The following is a 19,019-nucleotide window of genomic DNA, read 5'->3' on the forward strand; positions in this document are numbered from 1 at the left end:
CGCGCACGTACGCGCAAGCCGCTTCCAACGCAAGCGGCGCGCACCCACGCCCGCAGGCAGGCGCACGGGCAGCCTTCACGCGTGTCGGCATGCACGCTGCACGCCCACCCCGGCCCACGCGTGCAGCCCTGCACACCAGCCGCTCCATTCATCCACGCCCCTCTTGCACCCCCCGGTTGACAGGGCAGCGTAAAACGTGAGCGCGCACACGCACAAAGCCTTCCTCCTCTCACCACGCCCCGCACCCCCCCCAGAGCACCATCACCTCCCCAGCCCTGCCGTCCGGCCCCGGGCACGTCGACCCCCGCTGCTCCTGCCTTTGGGGACGGCCACTGGCACGGCGACAATGCCCCGCTCAGTTCACTCCTGCCCCCGCGCAGCCTCGCAGCCAGCTCTGCCTCCTCCGCACAGCGCGAATGGTTCCTTTCCACCCTCCCCCTCCCCAGCTCCAAGACAAACAACCCCAAACCTTCCACGCCACGGCTCCCAGCAGGGCTGATGCACGCAGCCCTCGTCCCACCGGTACCTATTTTGGCTTCCCCCATCCAGCTCCTGGTCACACTCCTCACATCTGCCTCACAGTCCAACCCTAAACAGCCTCCCTCTACCAGCACCCCGTAACACCCCCTTTTTAAATCTCTCCCCTCCCACCTCGGCTGCCCGTAGTTGCCTGCCTCCAACACTCACTCCAAACTGCCCCCGGATCCCAGCTCAGACGTAACGTGCTTTACTCTTCCCCAACCCTCCTTCTCGAGGCAATCAATCACACACCATCCACTGCTGCCTTCCTAAATCGGAAAGGACAGAAACCACAAAATTATCGTATTTATACAGCCGCTTGTTTCTCTGCGTGGCAGCGGTAGGAGACAGTAAGCTGGAAGGAAGGAGCTGTGCTGGAAGTAACTGCGATGTGAACTCCACAGAGCCCGAGAGCAGCGTACGGGAAATCTCTCTGCCCCACATAGTGTAGTGACACTTCTGTAAGTTATTCTCACTGTTACGCTTTGCCTACCTCAGCCGCCTGATGGATGAGTCTCCAAGGCACGTCTCTTGGATGGCACGGGAACATTTATTACACGGTTGTGGGTTTAAGGAACCCAGAGTGGTACATTCTAAAAGCCTCCCAAGCCTTACGCTAGCGACAGCGGCATCTGCACCGTTTCCCAATTGAGTTGCCACTGTATCGTCACACTCGAGGCAGAAGCTGTGGCCCCAGCACAATTTGGCTGCTGTCTCCAGCTGAACCAAGGGTAAAACGAATTACAGTATTATCCTAGACCGACCTGAAGCTGGGACTATAAAGAAAACCTTTGTGTGATTGCTTATATATAGTAAAACACACGCTGCAGTTGCAGTAAAAAATAACAAGGCAGCATTCAGAAAAGCTCTTTGGTTGATGAGGGCGTTACAGCCGCCCTGCATCTTCTCACAGTATGTTCTTTTGAAGCACCTTCAAGAAGCAATTTTGTCTTCGCCCAATCCCCTTCTAACTAAGAGAAACTTTTTGTCCTACCACCTTTTCTCTCCGCATCCTCCTTTTATAAATCAAATTTTCTGCATTTATCCTTTCCTTCCGACACCTTTTCTCACTCGCACCATTTGCCTTTTGAAATAATTGTGCTTTCTCAAGCTTTGTTCCCAGCGATGTACTAAGACTGCTTGATCTCCCTCTGGCTTTCATCTAGGGATGATATGCAGCCCGCAGCCCCAGCCCCTCGGGATCTGACCCTGTGTGATCTTCACCACAGGTAACGGTGAAGTCTCCTCAGGTGTTCAAGCTAGCATAACTTTGGGGCCTGACTTTGGACTTAATTACACCAATCTAACTGCACGTTAACTCCATTGGGTAATTTTAGAAGAATCCTACCTGCATTTTGATTGCAGTCCCAAGCGAGTGCAACGTTTCCACTCATCGGATAGATGAGATGAGCAGGAACACATTCTCTCTAAGAATCTCTAGGCTGATGATAACGAATTGGGATCGGCTGCACTCACTGCATTTGGACAGAGTAAGTAAAACCGATGCAACTGAAATTCCCAAAGGGTAATACCAAATTATCCCAGGCAAATCTCTCTCAAGTCGCACAGCTGTTGGTCTTGGGCCATAGCCTTTGCTATATACTAAGAAGGATATGTTATCTCCATGCTATTTTGGGTATTTTTGGGTCTTTAAGGAAAGCCTCTGTCCTAATGCCACAGCCTTAGTCTACTCCTCGCAGGATGAAGTCGTCTCTGGGATATGGCACTATAAATCATAATGCAGGATACAATTCCTGAAAGTCCCATCATCATCATCAACCTCTTGTAGAATGCTTCAAAGATAAAGATATTTCAGTCTCATTTGTAAATATTGATGTTTCTTCCTTCCACTTCAGTGACAGGGCCCTGGGCCAGGGCTCAGCGTGCTCATGTGGTTCAGGACAAAAGCCAATAAAAAAAAAAATTACTGCTACCCATGCGAGAAGCAATGCTTCTGTACTGTCTGAGAGACAAGTGCCAAATGAAGCAGATAAGTGATTACAGCGGAAAGAACATTTCCCTCTGGCAGCCTATCTCCTTAATTCCAAAGTAACAATGCTGGAGCTAAGGTTTAACGAAACGGTTGAGCTAATCCCTGCTGTCTGCAGGTGACTGCCTGCCTGCTCCATCGCAGGCCCTTGTTTGACACCTTGTTGAGCTATTTCAGCTCACTGAAGCAGCAGGAAAGTATTCACCTTTTTAGGAGCGCGTAACTGGAAAGCAGCAGTTTGGTGCAATGAATCCTGAGTGCAGTTTCGTCTCATACCTATGCTAGTGTTACAGTTAGCACCTACTGAAAAAAGCAGCCCCACTTCACCTCCCTTCCAGGTGTGCCTTCCTGTCTCCTTCTTTGTACAGCATTCCTGCTTTTGGAGCGTGAACTTTCTGCAAGTTAGCTTTCTGAACTGGGTCACTGCTGGACCAGGCAAGAGCCAGTGCTGGCATCGGGAAAGTGGAAGGAACTCCCAGCCTGGAAGAAGAAGGAGGACAAGATCAGGATGGCTCCCCTTTTGCCCAGACTGCCATTAGCTCAGCCTTAGCTGCAAAATGAAGCCACGCTCTGACCCCAGTGGCACTTGAGAACTAGGTACATTAGCCCTTTTTCTTCAAGGGAAATACTGAAGTTCGTGGGGTAAACTCAGTTCTGCAGGGCCCAAGACAATCCTGTCCTTGACAGAGTTGCACGTGACAACTGACCAAACTGTTTTAACCACAGTATTAGGCAGATACATTTCATGTTCTCTCCCTCTCCCCTTAAGGTGTTCAGCCTTCATCTTCACCTTCTACCCAGCTCTACTTTTAGGGAAGAAGCAGGGCATTACCTCTTTTGCCTATCACCCCTGCTCCCTCGTGCCTCTCCCCAGTTTCTTTTTGTCCTCAAGTTTCTGATGAAAAAAGAACCCCCTCACTTAGCTGGGTGTTCTTCAGAGACGGGCCTGTTACTACTCCCTTTCCTAACCACAACATAGTCACTCTGCTCTTTGAATTGAGTAACACTGAGCAAAATGGTGGCCAGTCCCTGACATAGAGTAAGCCTGGGTCCAGGCCTGTGAGCAGGGCAAGATCTGTGCTAGTTAATGCTTGCTTGGGAAAAGACTTACTAAAGAACTACAACAAATGATGTGCTGCTATCTTCAAGCTACAGCCTAAGCTCTGCTAATGCCATGATTTGCCTGTGGTATCAGTAGGTAGAAATGCCTGTTGCTGTGACTTTGCAGTCATGTCACACTGTAAACAGTAACACCTGCAGGTAAAGAAAGTGGAAAAATCTGAGCCTAAGAAGGATCTTCTGTATTCTGTCTGACCTCCCCCCCCTTGCTACTTGGCTTGAATACTTGCACTATAAATTATTACTCTGTGCTACTCAACACAAACTTACTTATATTGCAAGCCACCCCCATGCTGGAGGGCACAAAAACTACCCACTACACTTTTAAAGAAACACTTCCACTCTGAAGGAAGAAAGATCAGGCCATGGTACATAGACAAGAAAAAAAAAAAACCAGCCTGCAAAAACTGTCCCCCAGGGCTCAAAAAGGTGAGAAGTGATTTATGTGCCCAAAACAAACCACTTAAGCCAATAAAATTTACAAAACCCAAAATAGTTTTATTTACTTTTCAGATTTCTGCCTCCATGAGACATTTTGCAAACATGCTAAGGCTACAAAATGTCCGAGTTGACAAAGACATGCAACGCTGACCATTCAATAAGTCACAGCTATTATAGGAGCGACTGCGCCCACCCGGGCCACAGGTCCCGTAAAACAGGGATGGTGTACAGTGATCATGGCAACGTACCACGCAGGACCTAGTAACCTGAGGTAGGTCTTTTTACAGTAAGAAAAATATGTCCTACACCAGTGTTACATCCCGATCAACAGGAACCTGTTTAAAGTTCCAGAAGAGGTGGGGTGAGGGACTGTTTCCTTAACAAGTGTGCAATAAAGAAACACGAAATATTGATGTTGTTTAACCCTAATATAAGTGAGCAGAACAAAGAGTTAGTGTTACCCATGCCAATGAAAGCCAACCTAAACCTCTGAGGAGTGTTAGCAGCTTCAATATAAAGGAGTCAGTCAGCTGAAGCAACTCTGAAAAGGCTTTCCTGCTAGAGTACAGGGTATGATTTGAACCTTATGATTAATTTGTTACAGATCATTCCATGAACAGTTAGATTTTGGTTGTGCTAGATCAGCGAAGCAGGAACAGCTTGGGCTTGCTTGCATTGAAGTAAACCCTGCTGATACAGTAAGAAATACTGTATCAGGACACTGAGAAAATATGAGGCCTTAATGTGACCCAGAAGTGGTTCTCCACTCAGGAGATCACTAGAAACCCTGCTTTGGGAAAGCATCATGGGAAGCAGCAGCCGCTGCCATGGTGAACATTAGCAATGCTCCAAATAGCTTTGATAAATTACAATGCAATAGAGTTACACCACAGAGCTCTTCTCCCCTGCGCTAGACAACAAAGATGTGACAATAAAGGACACTATTGCAAAGCTTCACTTCCACTCAGACACGCAGAAAATCCGGCACTAGGAAAAGACCAACTGTAAAAGACAAAATGGTGTCTGATACAGTCCAATAACAAAGCCAGATCTCTGGTACCGTAAACTGTACAAAAATGATAGAAAAGAATATGCACTGTTATTAATACAGTGCTTATTTTAATATAAAATAAACAGCTTACATTTCCACTGTAAATATAGGCTATATACAGAATTATGTATAGATATAGCTACATGTATAAAGCTTCATTATAGGCCTCTGATACATTTATAACTATGGCTCCCTGAGCCATTTGTAGAGTGCATTTAATAACAAAGAATTAGTAATATGATTATGGAATAAATACAATAATAAAAACATGAATTCTTCTGACACGGTTTTAAAAATCTCTCTGGCTCGACACATTGTGCTAAAAATTAAAAGATGAAAAGGCAATAAACTGCTTGAAGGAGGAGGAGGAGGAGGAAGAAGAGCTGGCCTGCCACAGGCAGGGAGTGTAGCTCTCCAAAATTAAAGTGACTTTGCCCTGAATTTTAGCCCTTGACAGCAACCTTGTTCTCCGCAGCAGCAAACATAGCATAGAAGCGCGAGTTCTCATTGGCCAGAAGGGCAGACGGCGTGTCGAATTCCACTACCTAAAAGCAAACAAGGCAGGTAAAGTATGTCAGTAAAATCCAGCAGAAAATGGGATTCCCACCCCTTGGACTTGTGACACAGTAGTAAAGCTGCCAAAACAAGGCAGTAATCTTTAGATGAGACAAGAGGCGGTGAAAGTATGTGCTTTTATACATAGATACTGTAACCTGGGATGCTTCAAACTAGGTCAGACAAACACCGGACCTACCCATCAGGAAGCAACCTCTGGTGGCTCTGGCAAACAGAGGCAGACACTATGGGTTTTTGCCTTCTCTACCTTTAAGAGCCTTGCCAAATGTTCTTACATTTGATTTAACTGTTTATGGCTCCCCACATGGAAGCCTGAAAAGTGGGTAAAGTATCTCTCATATGCCTGTTGTATAGCACAGGGCTTCATGAAAGTAATGGGAAACTACCACTGAGCCCCAGCAGAGATGCTTCTGTTATTACCCATCTCAGAATTAACCTACAAAGGGAGTTTTAAAAACACTTCTAAAAGACAGCCTGTTACTCTATGGTACTTTCTGGGAGTGTGAAAGAAATTTTGCCCTCTTTGATCTTGTCACGGTCAGGCAATAACTGATTCTACTGGAGTATTATTACCAAGGATGTGAATGAACACAGAGGATTTTCTACCCTGCAATACTAGCTGTTCCTTCAGTTCAGCCTGCACATATGGCACCACCAGACTGCGATAGGAACTGCAGCCACAAAAGTCTTTCTGCTTACCTGTCCTTGTGTTAGCACCATGATCCGATCAGAGCCTAGTACCGTATGCAGGCGATGAGCAATCGTTAACATAGTGCAGTCTGCAAATGCCTCTCTGATAGTCTCCTGAATCAGTAAGTCTGTCTCTGTGTCCATAGCAGCTGTTGCTTCATCCAGTATCAAAATCTGAAAGCAGCACATAATCCTGGCTGTTACCCATAGTAACACTTTCCCTCCCTGAACATAAAATATGTAGAGCGGGCAGAATTACCATGACCAAGAGTTGTCACAACTGGCAATCATTATGGAGCTGTGGTCACAAAGGTAGTTTTTACAAGCACCCTTTCAGTTTTCTTTATGTAATCGCCTTCAACAAAGTTACCTTATGGATCACACTTGCATTTTATGGTCACATCCTAGAGCCACAACATGATTGGGTTCTGACCTGGGCCTCAAGTTTCCACTACTTTCAGTTTTACATTCAGCAGCTAACTCTCAAATACAAATTTTACTGGTAAATTAATCTGACACATCTTTGGTGGTGACAGTTCCTTCTGCAATGAGTCAATACTGACTAGGCTTACCACCTTTCTTATGCTGTAAAGAATTACCCTTCCTCTCAGACTCAGACAGAAACTGATTTGGAGTGGTGTCTTGTCAAAGCTAAATTAGACTTGGTTTGTGCAGGTACTGCAGAGAGCAGTAACTTCTGATGAGTAGTCTTGGCTTTAAAACAGATGCAGAGGGAACCTTAAAACATGGTGCGCAATGTTTAAGGAAAAAGGAAGTTAAAATCAGAACCCTGGTCAATCTCAATCCAAATGTCCTTTCTCACTGTAATTACTATTTGTCTTCCATTCCTGCAAAACCCTTAACTTCACTGGCACAGCATGGTCCCAAATTCCACTTAGAGACGACATTTTAGTGGAACACCATGTAGAAGGAAAGTACTTGGCTGACATTTACAAAAAGGTGGAAAAAGGACAGAATCTGATGCTCACCAATAACAGGACACTCTGAGTAAATGATTAGGCCAATCTGACACACTATTACTAACACTAACAAGCAGTACCTTTCTGCAGCTGGCTGCAGATGCCTTTATAGTTGTTCTAACCCTACACCATCTGTGGGTTGCAATAACTGTTGGTGTGATTCCTCTGACAGATAGAATGAATCTGGCACAAAAAAGGCTTGCTCAATGCTATCAGTTTGCTATCTCCAGCTATTTCTCTCATATCACTGTGCTCACCTTACAACGACGCAGTAGAGCTCTAGCTATGCACAGTAACTGTCTCTCTCCAACTGAAAAGTTTTCCCCATTTTCCATCACTTCTGAGTCAAGTTTCATAGGCAGCTGGGCAACCTGTGTGGGAAAGAAGAGGTAAAGATCTTAGAGCATTGCACAGACTTTTTGTATCTCCATGGCATGAGACAAACAGTTGCTCCTCCTGCAAATCTGATTTTGCCCATGTTCCAAAATATCTGTCACACTTTGCTCACCATCTCTCCCTCTCTGTTGGGGAAGTTAGTAACAAGCAGTTAATGCTAAAACAACAATATGACATCAGACCTGCTCAGTCTGGTTGAAATGCCCACGACTCAGTGATAGCTCCTGAGAACACTAGTTGTTAAGCTAGAAGAGCTATATCCTCTCAGTAGGCAACTTTAGAATGACTTAAGTACAAAATATTTGATTTCTAGAAAAAAGTGTGCCACGTACAAAATCATATCACCATGAATACAGATCTCCTGACAGTCTTTCTCACCAAGAGAAAAGAGTGAAGCTAGTCCCTGCAGGAATTCCTGCAGCGTACGTACTATAGCCACACATGCAGCCTCATGCCACCTGACTCACAAGAAAAGAAGAATTGGAAATGTCATGGCAGTGAGACTTGCTGCAGAGGGCCTCGCAAAGGGCAGATTTTAAGTTCAGTATAAATGTGCATGTGTGGCATTTACACTCACAAATGTAAGTGTAGAATGCACACCTAAGGCACATATAGAAAAATATCACGTGAAATATTGTAACACCCTAGGAGTCCCTGTGATGAAGCAACACTCTGCTATGCTATATACTAAAAAAGTAAACATCCAAAATATGGCACGTTCTCCAAAAATTCAGTCTCATTACTAGAAATAAAGCATAGCCAATAGGGGAAAAAACTTGCAAAGAAAAAGCTTTATCTAAAGGTCTCTGAAGCAGCTACTAACAGAACATGTAGGTTTGAAAGCCAAAACATAAACACGTATCTCATAGGGCACATAATACTTACACACTCCTTCATGTGAGTCCTTTCCAAAGCATCCCAGATTTGTTCCTCGCTGTACTGATTGAAAGGATCCAAGTTTGATCTGGAAGGGGAAGCAGAAAACATAACCAGAATTTTTATTCAGCAATGAACAGCAAAACAGCAGTGTACTAATTCATCCGGATGGATGATTCCCATCTAGCCTTCCACTAACAGAATTTCCTTGCCAAGGAAATCAGATGCTCCCAGCACACTAGGGTTAGAGTAGCCGAAGAACAAAAGAGTAGAGATGGAAGACAAAGATACAAAAACTTCAAGCAAATCTAAACAGAAAGCAAGACTTTCATAGAGGATGATCACATCCAGTTCTGCATTGGGCCAGCTAAAATCATTTAGCTGTGCTTTTTTTGTTTCAAAAACAGAGAACAGAAGCTAGGATGCCCGAGAACTAACATCTCACCAGGCACCTATTTGAGTTCAAGTATAAGGTGGTAGCCTTCTTTTTCCTTCTTGCCTTCTTACGGTCTCACTAACCTCACAGTGCCACTGAATAGCACAGGTTCCTGAGGAATTATTGAGAGTTTGCTGCGAAGATCTGCCAAACCAATGTCATTTATTTTCACGCCATCAATTTTAATGCAGCCTCCAGACAGTTCAACCAGACGAAAGAGTGCCATTCCAAGGGAAGACTTCCCTAAAAATGAGACAGGAAAAACAATACTAGTGTTTCTACAGTCATAGCAGCTTTGAGATAAGAAAGCATTTTAAAAGCTGTCCACGTGTAAGAAAAGGGTTTTAAAATACCACGAAGTCCCGGCAAACAATGCTGGTAAATGCTGGGGTTCAGCATTTAAACTCCTAAATTGTAGGGGCAGCTCCTAATCTCTTCTCACAGAAGCCACCCCCTGCAGTGGCACCCCACCCCTGCTACCAAAATCTTGCCACGTAAACCAAATACAGCAATATTAATTGCTTATTTAGAAACTACATCTTGGAGCTGGTTTAAGTCATCTCACAAACAGGGGTTTTGATTCTTCACATTACAAACTTCTGAGATAGCTTAGAGCCAAACCTGGCTGCAGCATCAGTACAGAAAACTTTCAAGAGAGTCAAATAAGCTGCAAGGAATATGTAGGTAGCATTCTGTGCTGGTAAGTGGCCTGGGGTGTTAAACATTATGAGCATACTGGCTCAGGCATAGTAGGATATCCCTCTACTTTAAATGAAAAGTTTTTCCATTATTCTTTACAGGGATCCTCCTTATGTATGCACATGAACAGAATCCACCACTGACAGACTGCTGGACCACTCCTATGCAATTAACAATTTATTCAAACACAGAGAAGACAGAGGAGAATCAATATGACTGCCCCACTCTATTCCATTCCCATTCCGTAAAAGTAGTAATTTAACTCTCCTTAGTGTTTTTCCTTACCTGAGCCTGTCCTTCCCACAATGCCAATCTTTTCCTTCGGTTTGATAATAAAGGACACTTTTTTAAGTACTAGAGGAAGGTTCTCTCGGTACCGCATCTCTGCATTTTCAAAAACAACTTCACCTTCCTGTGGCCAGTCCAGAGGAGGAGTTTTATTCTTAATTCGAGCAGGAGCTTCCAGGGAAAGTGTCTTTAAAACAAAACCAGAAGTTCAGTTTCCAGTAAACAAAACACCAGAAAGGAAAACTATAGCAGTTGCAGCTTTCAGCGTGAGTTCTTCCCTGCAGACTTGGCCCATATCAGTTTATGGCAGTTTTATGATGAGCTGTGTGGCTGGATGCGGGCCCAGTGGTACAGAAGTTTGCTGTATTACATTGACCACACTGCTATTCCCCTCCTGTTGCCTCAATAATGACAGTGGTCCTTCTAGACAACAATGTTTTTCATCAATGGAATTCAAAATGTATTTTAGGCCTATTATTTATGAGCACAATCTATTGAGTTTTGTGGCACTCCAAAGACTGGATGCTTCTGGATACAAAATCTGTATTCTGTGTCTCATTTGCTATGCCATGCCAAAGTCACCTCTGTTGATGCTGACACAGAAGAGAACATCCACGTGACCCACTGTACAAATGCTACCCTCCTCCTTCTCTTCCTCATTCTCCCCTGTTCTATTAAATGACTAAGTCGGGCCCCTTCCAGCTTGCTCACTTTTGCTATTTTACTCTGCCCCCTCATTAAGCAGTTCACAGATTAAACAGAAGAGCAGAACCTCTGAAAACCAAACATGTGCCTTTATAGCACATTTAGAACAAAGCCAAGGTCACTTTTCCATATTTGGCACAAGCAGCCTCAGAGAATGGCAGAAATCCTGTCGTGGGCTTCATCTCATGTAACTTTAAACACGTACAAAGTAAAAATCTCCAACTGAACCAGGCCCCGTCAACTCCTTTATAGTCACTACAAAGAAGATAGCATTTCTGGAGTGTGATTTTTCTCAATCTAATACAAACACTTAGAATAGATAATAAATTGTCTTCCGGAGATAGCCATTTCCTACATTGACCCTAGAGAGATCCCACAGGGACTACGTCAGTTATGGACATCTGCAACATCTGGTTAGAGGCAGATTAATTGTACCCCAAGGGTTTGAGAAAAACAGCAGTCTTCTACAATAGTACTCTGGTTCTTTGAGCTTGGTGCTCGTAACAGCAACCTCAGACCCACACTGAAAGAAGACAAGCCTGGGACTTGGTAAGGCACAGAACCTGCATGGTGCTTCACTGCTCACCCACCCCTTCACTTTAGATTCAAACTAGGTTTACAGTTTCATAATAAAATGGCTGTCTAGAGATCCAAATAAGAAAAATCACATAAAGCATTGCTTAACAGTGATATAAAATGATAGACAGTAACTAAAAAAAAAAACCAACAAAAAAACCCCACAAACCAACAGCCTACAACTATAGGTTTTGCCACTGAAGGCCTAACAGTGATAAACCCATCTCAGCCCAGTGAGAGATACCAGGCAGTATGTGGCACACAGTTCTCAGTTCTCAGCTTGTGTACGGTCACCAAGTCTTCCATACACAGAAATCTTCTACTTAGATGCCACAAGAGGACTGGGGGAGTGGGCAGTTTTAATTTTTTTTTTTTCTCTTCAGTATTAAATCCACAGGCTAAAAAAAGTTCTACAAATATCAACTACTACATAGCCCAGATTTACCAAATAGATATATATCTCCCCCTGAAGTTAGAGGGAATGTGTATTATGTATTAAGTAAAAAAGCCTTTCACCTCAAAGACCAGACCCAGTAAAAGGCTTTCTCCCGGCTACATCTTCCCCACTGACCTACACGCAGTTCTGCATACACAAATCCTAGTTATGAAGAAAGGGTTACAGATAATCAGAGCAGCTTGCTAAGTATTTAGCCTGGCACATTTCTCACGTTTAGCCTAGCACATTTCTCATGTTTGCAATGAGAGCAATGTCTTGACTTTTTAAGCATATAGAAATATGTTATATAAGATAGCTGTGGAAAAAGAAGTAGACTTATTAGGATGAAGCAGAATTACATGTAGATAAAATAACAAAGAGTTATCTGTGTTTAAATGAAGGAGTTCTATTAGGTTTGGAACGAAGGATGCCAGAACACCATCCTTTTACTGTAAAATATTGAATTCCCAGTTACCCCTTTCACACACTCCGCCCTTTACTGAGAATGTCAGCAAACTTTCAGTGATGCCAGGCAAGTGATGCCTGTAAGCTTAGTTACCTACCAGCTCGTGCCATTCATCCTGCCAATGCCTATATATACACATAGATTCACAAATTCATTCTGCAGTATTACAGTACATGCATTAATGTGTTTACAAGAGTGGAAACATACATTCTGTACTAAGGCAGACTATGGCTGACTTTCTCTTCTCTTATGCCAGCAACATAGCAAGCAACAAGAAATTTTAAAACAGGCAGTTGAATATATTATTGTCCTACCTTGATATAGTGATCAATCCTCTCCACTGAGGTGAAGCGAGCTTCTGTCTCTGAAGCAAGTCTGACTGTAAACTGGAATAACCCTGTTAACTGGAGTGATGGAAGAAAACGAAGACAGATTTAGAGAGCTGTGATTTACTACTGAATTAAGAGATGAACCTAATGGATAGTGTGGCCAGCAGGACTAGGGAAGTGATCATCCCCCTGTACTTGGCACTGGTGAGACCACACCTCAAATACTGTGTTCAGCTTTGGGCCCCTCACTACATGAAAGACATTGAGGTGCTGGAGTGTGTCCAGAGAAGGGCAACGAAGCTGGTGAAGGGTCTAAAGCACAAGTCTTATGAGGAGCGGCTGAGGGAACTGGGACTGTTTAGCCTGGAGAAAAGGAGGCTGAGGGGAGACCTTATCGCTCTCTACAACTACCTGAAAGGAGGTTGTAGCGAGGTGGGTGTCGGTCTCTTCTCCCAAGTAACAAGTGATAGGACGAGAGGAAATGGCCTCAAGTTGCGCCAGGGGAGGTTTAGATTGGATATTAGGAAACATTTCTTCACCGAAAGGGTTGTCAAGCATTGGACCAGGCTGCCCAGGGAAGTGGTGGAGTCCCCATCCCTGGAGGTATTTAAAAGACGTGTAGATGAGGCGCTTAGGGACATGGTTTAGTGGGCATGGTGGTGTTGGGTCGATGGTTGGACTCGATGATCTTAGAGGTCTTTTCCAACCTCAATGATTCTATGATTCTATGATTCTATGAATAAAGACATGGTTTAGTGGAGGACTTGGCAGCGTTAGGTTAACGGTTGGACTCAATGATCTTAAGGTCTTTTCCAACCTAAATGATTCTATGATTCTATGATATTTGACATAAGTACTCTTGGCATTGGGCATCACATAGCTAAGGTGCCCAAGGCAAGTTAATTTTAGTTAAGTTAATTTTAAAATAACCATAATTTATTAATCACTTGAAAAGCCAGGTTAGAAAGGTTTCCCACAAGCAACAGCTTTAAACATTAGCCATTTAAGTTTTGTAATTTCACCTTACGACCACCAGGAGGCAGAAAAGGCCAAACAACAGCTCTAACAGCAAGTATTCCAAGCCCTGAAGTCTATCTAACCCGCACAGCTGCAACACAGGATGCTGTACGCTGTGGAAACATACTGCAGGCAATACATTAAGACATCAGTTTGGCAGATGTCTGATGTACCATCAATCCAATTTCTGGAATATCCAGGAAAATTGCAATATGCAGCATATGAAGAGCCTGAAACGGTTTCTACTTCATAATTTAAAAAGAGGCAGGTCCCCAAAACAATAGCCTTAAGCACCTAGCTCCTCCTAATTTGCAATCTGGCTGCTAGCAAAAGGTCCTGACTGTGAATTGCTTTCCCCTCCATTAGCAAAAAGGGTAAGAGTATCTTCTTCCATTGTAGTGCATTAAGGAAAGTTTTCAATGGTGTGTAACTTTTACTTACTAGCAATAACTGCATTAAATGAGAAATTAAATATTACAGTATGTGGACATACTCACTTGCACAGCATATGAGATAGCCAGCCCAGCATATGCAGGAGGAATCTGGCCATGCATTAAGACAATCATAAGGCCAGTGGTTGTGATAAGAGCAATGCTGATAACGTCCAGCCGTACAGCTAGCCAGCGCATTGCACAGCTGAACAGGTAAAACGGTGCCTGATTGTCATCTAGGAGCTCCTGATACCTGAAACAAATACAGGAAAGGTTAGTAGACCTCCATGAGCCTGATGTTCTACAAATAGCAGAGCTACTTAAATCCCTGTTCCAGTATCAGAATTCAGGGTGGGAAGACTAGTCCATCACTGTGGAAGTCTCAAACTAGGCCATGAAAGCAAGGTTTACAAACTTTCCTGAATAATGTCAGATACCTACTTAGCTCAAACTCTCAGAAGTCAAATTACTGAGTTTCTGTGTACAACAGCAAATTATACTGGGAGTGAATCAAAATTCAGGGACATTACACACACTTTCACCACAACTTCACCTATGCAAGACCTCCCAGAGGATGCTCAATGGCTACAAATTACTCCATGGGTAACAGCAGCAGTGCTTCAGAATATGTACAGAATATATACTTTTACACTTGTGTATAAAATAGCAAAGCTACACTAAGTTTTGACAGGACTGGTGACACTGATTAAAACACATCTATAACCATTTAATTTACAATCCTGACACTGCGGAGCTGAGAAAGTTATTTGGGGGGAGACACTTGAGAGATTCACAAAGCCAGTAACTAGATTTTCTGATTGTGCAACTCAAGTTTTACACCAATCGCTGTTGCACAGCGTGGACAGTCCTTAGTGCTCTAGCAGCAGCAATGCTAAGGGACTGCTATTAGCACCTCTGCAACTTTTCATCTAAGCTGGTGTAGCAGTGTCTTTCCAGAGCTTCTGTGGCAATTTTCCCTGTGCTCCCACGCTGTTGGTCTTATGACCTTGCACCTGCAAAACCCCGATATTGTTATGGCAGGTTCTCATGGGAAGCAACTACCACTCACATGAGTAATGTTTCACTTTCCCTCACTAACATTTGTTTTGCAGATTTTAGTTTATACTAGAGAAAACTAAGCATAGTGCACAACAAGGTGGCTAACAGTCACTTAAATACTTGATAAATGCTATCCAATTATACATGTGCACAGAGACTAACAAGCTCATCAATATGCACACTGAGGTTTTGTTAGCATGCTCTAACCAACGCTAATACCATCACAAGGAGAAACAACCAATAGAAAGTATGATCAGGACCTGATGAAAAGTATATACTACTAGGGAAAAAGTATGGCCAAAAAGTTGCCCTCACCATTATCATTGCCACCTGCTGCACTGCAGAGAACTCCAGAGGAGGGCATTCACCTGGGACTCTATCACTGTTCTTCCCCATTGGCTACTGGGGAGTTTTCCCTTTCCTTTCTCCTTCTTGTTCTCCCTCATTTTTTCCCCCCGAAAAGTACCTTTCACTCTTAGAGCCAATGTATGCCATCAGCTATAGATCCCATTAATAAATCCTTCTGAATGTAAACCTGTTGCACCCTGCTTTGTGCTCCACCACTCTCAGATGGGTATCTAGACTGACCTGTGCAGAAATTCCTGTCCCTTGTGGTAGGCATGGATTGTGGAAAGACCCTGTATGCTAGACGTAATGTGAGACAGGAATGGAGACTGTGTGATGTTGTCCAGACGCTTGAGCTCTCGAATAAAGACTCTGGAAGGAAAGAAGCACTTTTAAGCAACACGTACAACCACCATATGCCAACCACTACATTGATGCATATATACTTGAAGAACCCTATGTCCTTAATAAGCGGTCAAAGTATCTCTACTTTTAGTCAAAGCAGCTGATGCACTTACCTAGACACAACATGCAGAACGGTGAACAGGACAATGAGGGGCCCCACTGCCACCAGGAACCAGGGGAAAACCCCAGAAATCACTCCCACACAGAAGAACACAAGGATGACATTCTGGATGAACATTTCTGCTTGAAATGGCAAACGAACATCAACTGGAAAAGATGGAAGGAAAAGAGGAAGATCTTGAGTACAGAAAGCTAAAATAACCTATACAAAGCAATTCAGTCTAGCTGTACATCATCATTGACAAGGACAGTGATTTCTCATGGCTTACTCAAATTAAAAATGTACATTTTCATTAAGGGTGCTTTTATCTTTTGAGATGCTAGTAGTCTTTCCAATTATTCCCATTTACAGAAATAGCACTAATGCAACTCTGACCTAATTACCACCTTTGCTGCACATCAGCTTCACCCTGATACTCTAGGTTCCCCCTGCATTAACTGCTAAAAGTCCATGTGCAGTTTGTAGGTACAAAAGCAGCTGCACATTTTCTTCTTTCTAAGTGAACGGACAGACTCAAGGTATCAGCTGCCTTCCAGAATCATAACCCAGGTACGTCCCAATTCTTGCTTTGCCTATTACAAGTACACATTTGGCAAGGGATATAGGGTACAATCATCCCAACAGCAAGAGACTGGAGAGTATTAAGGAGTTAACTGAGAGGTCTGAATGTGGGATCTGCAGCGCATACAGTGAGAGATACCTTCATCCATGTCTTTGGAAAACCTGTTGAGAATCCGCCCAGTGGGTGTAGTGTCAAAGAACTTCATGGGGCTACGAAGAATCCGTCGGAAGAGTTCATCATGGAGCCTCGAGGATGCTCTGAGAGTTCCCTGACAATGCAGAAGACGTTGCAGCGTTATGAAAGGATGTTTGCCTTCCTGTCACTGCTCATTGCCTGGGCACCAAAACATTCTGCTTATTTTCTCTCTCCAACCATAAGGGTTTTTTTCTTACATTCTGTGCTTCCAACCAGTGGAAGGAAGCTATTAATTTGGGAAGAAGTTTAACAGAAAGCATGGTGCAGCCCCAAGAGGTGACTTATGGAAACGTCACGATCCGTGATCAGACTTCCTCTGGTTCAAAAGTCTCTCTTGGGAGGTGACCAAAAGAACCATGGTGACAGCAATCAATATGCAGAAGTAGGGGGTGGGGGGGATAAGAAAAACAGCAGGATTGGCACATACCTTTACAAAGACAACGCCACGAACAGCTTTCAGGATCAACATAACTGCCATAGACAGTGCATAGATGCCAGCATAGTAATGCATGTGAGGGTTATCTTTCATACTGTTGCTTATGACAGTATCATTTCCCAAAGTCACAGTGGTGTTCTGCAGAAAATTCAAGGTTTCAGTGAATCGTTAGTAAGACAAGCATTAAGCATGTACACGTTACACATGGTAGAATTTAACTGTCCTCTGTCCCCTCCCACCATCTTTGATATTTCTTCAAATAAAGTACTTCAATGATCTTTGAATACTTCAGAAAGTTTTCCCTAGCAGAGATACTCGACATGCAGATTTGTAGCCCTTGGCCTTTTTCCTACGATATCTTTGAAAATACTACCACAATACCTACTTCATTTGATTCCTAATCTCTCATTTCATGTTTATCATTTCTTGTGTTCTTCTGAACAATGCCAGATACTTGCATACCACCACTCCTATTACACAGCACTATTCACCTTGGATAAGAAGACAATGTACAACCTATCAAACATGGTTGTTATTTTCTGTCAGTATGCAGTAAATTCTTTACTGTCACACTGTTGTACATTCTCATTCTCTCTTTTTTTTTTTTAAATCTTTAAGTATGTTTAAGGACCTCATTGCTTATTTTAATATTGTTGGCCATCTGCACTTCATTATTTCCTCTCTGAGATTAGTAGTTTGCTCCCCCAGCCAAAAAAAAAATCTTGCAGTTATATTTGAATCTTTAAATGGAATAAGACTTGCAATCAAAGCCCCTAGCATGGGAAAAGTCCCAAACCATCCTAGGTCATCACAGTCTTCAAAGCAACTCCCAAAAGTCATTTGACTTAAAGCCATATACTTTAACAAGATTATCCTGTTAGATGTAAGGTCACATTCAAACAAAAAACAGCACTAAAATTAGTAAGTCCTCCTGCAGCTTGTTGGCCCCTTTCACATTTTCACTTCTTTTTCTTAGACTAACCAAGATAAGGAACAAGAGGGCAGTATAAAACCAGATGAGCTATTATATGTTTCTTATTAGTGGAGCTCTCTCATTCTTGGAGATAAACTCTCTAGTGAGATCATCTCCTGGGGAGCCTTACAACTTGCTTAAATTAGGAAGCACCATTTGGTCTCATAGGACTGCTTGGGATTAGTCTAGGAGAGCAATCCCCCTGCCCGTTAGACACAAGAGAGTAGAAAAGCTATTTATCTTACTCCACTGCCTTGCTTGATCCAGAAACTCAGCCACCAGTTGCTAAAAGCTGTACTGCCCACATTCAGCACAAACAGTGCCATGATGATGAGGAATGCAAAGGGGCCTCCAGCTGCCTGAATGTAGATACCATAAACAGACCAGGGGACAGAGCCTTTGCCTTTCTCTTCCAACTGGACCAACTGGCCTGTGAAACAAAAGAGGAGGGAGTGAGGAAGAGAAAGCTGTTCCATGAAACTTCTGTAAGTTTGAACACACACGAAACTACAGTCATTTTCAAACTGTACAGAATACTTTCAGAAACAGAGACATTGCTTAATATGTAGAACTCAATGGTTCAAGCAGTTTTTCAAAAAGTCACATTTCCTCTGCAGAATCATTCACATCATGGTATGTCTGAAAAAGCATAATCAGCACAGACTTAAATACTAGGCTGGTATCAGCCTCACTATTGCTTTTTAAACCCTGCTGAAGTTCAGAGTTAACATTAAACAGAGCGAACCACAAAACAGAGGTCAGATCTTCCAATTCTTCATACATAAATGCCATGTCCTGCCTAGGACTCTGCAAGTACTAAGCTATACACATTGCCCTCTTAGGATAGGAGGGAGAGGTGGTGTGGGAGAAAAGATACTACAAGTTCCTTTGTGCCGATGGCA

The 19,019-nt window shown here is 43.3% G+C and overlaps 1 protein-coding gene across 1 annotated transcript in view; it reads right to left on the minus strand.

Moving 5' to 3' along the window:
• Positions 1-856: 856 nt before the first annotated feature.
• Positions 857-19,019, minus strand: part of ABCC5 (ATP binding cassette subfamily C member 5) — a 52,184-nt gene continuing 34,021 nt past the window's right edge. The window contains exons 18-31 of the mRNA XM_009282401.2: positions 18,363-18,547; positions 17,136-17,282; positions 16,652-16,781; positions 15,944-16,097; positions 15,669-15,797; positions 14,088-14,274; positions 12,559-12,648; positions 10,059-10,248; positions 9,158-9,317; positions 8,648-8,726; positions 7,624-7,737; positions 6,396-6,560; positions 5,582-5,665; positions 857-2,989 (exon numbers count right to left, since the gene is read on the minus strand). Of these exons, the coding sequence (XP_009280676.1) occupies positions 2,930-2,989; positions 5,582-5,665; positions 6,396-6,560; positions 7,624-7,737; positions 8,648-8,726; positions 9,158-9,317; positions 10,059-10,248; positions 12,559-12,648; positions 14,088-14,274; positions 15,669-15,797; positions 15,944-16,097; positions 16,652-16,781; positions 17,136-17,282; positions 18,363-18,547 (1,874 nt within the window). The 3' untranslated portion in view covers positions 857-2,929. The remainder of the gene's footprint in view (positions 2,990-5,581; positions 5,666-6,395; positions 6,561-7,623; positions 7,738-8,647; positions 8,727-9,157; positions 9,318-10,058; positions 10,249-12,558; positions 12,649-14,087; positions 14,275-15,668; positions 15,798-15,943; positions 16,098-16,651; positions 16,782-17,135; positions 17,283-18,362; positions 18,548-19,019) is intronic.

Source organism: Aptenodytes forsteri, unplaced genomic scaffold, assembly GCF_000699145.1.
Source record: "Aptenodytes forsteri isolate BGI_AS27 unplaced genomic scaffold, ASM69914v1 Scaffold404, whole genome shotgun sequence".
Classification (NCBI taxonomy): Eukaryota; Metazoa; Chordata; class Aves; order Sphenisciformes; family Spheniscidae; genus Aptenodytes; species Aptenodytes forsteri.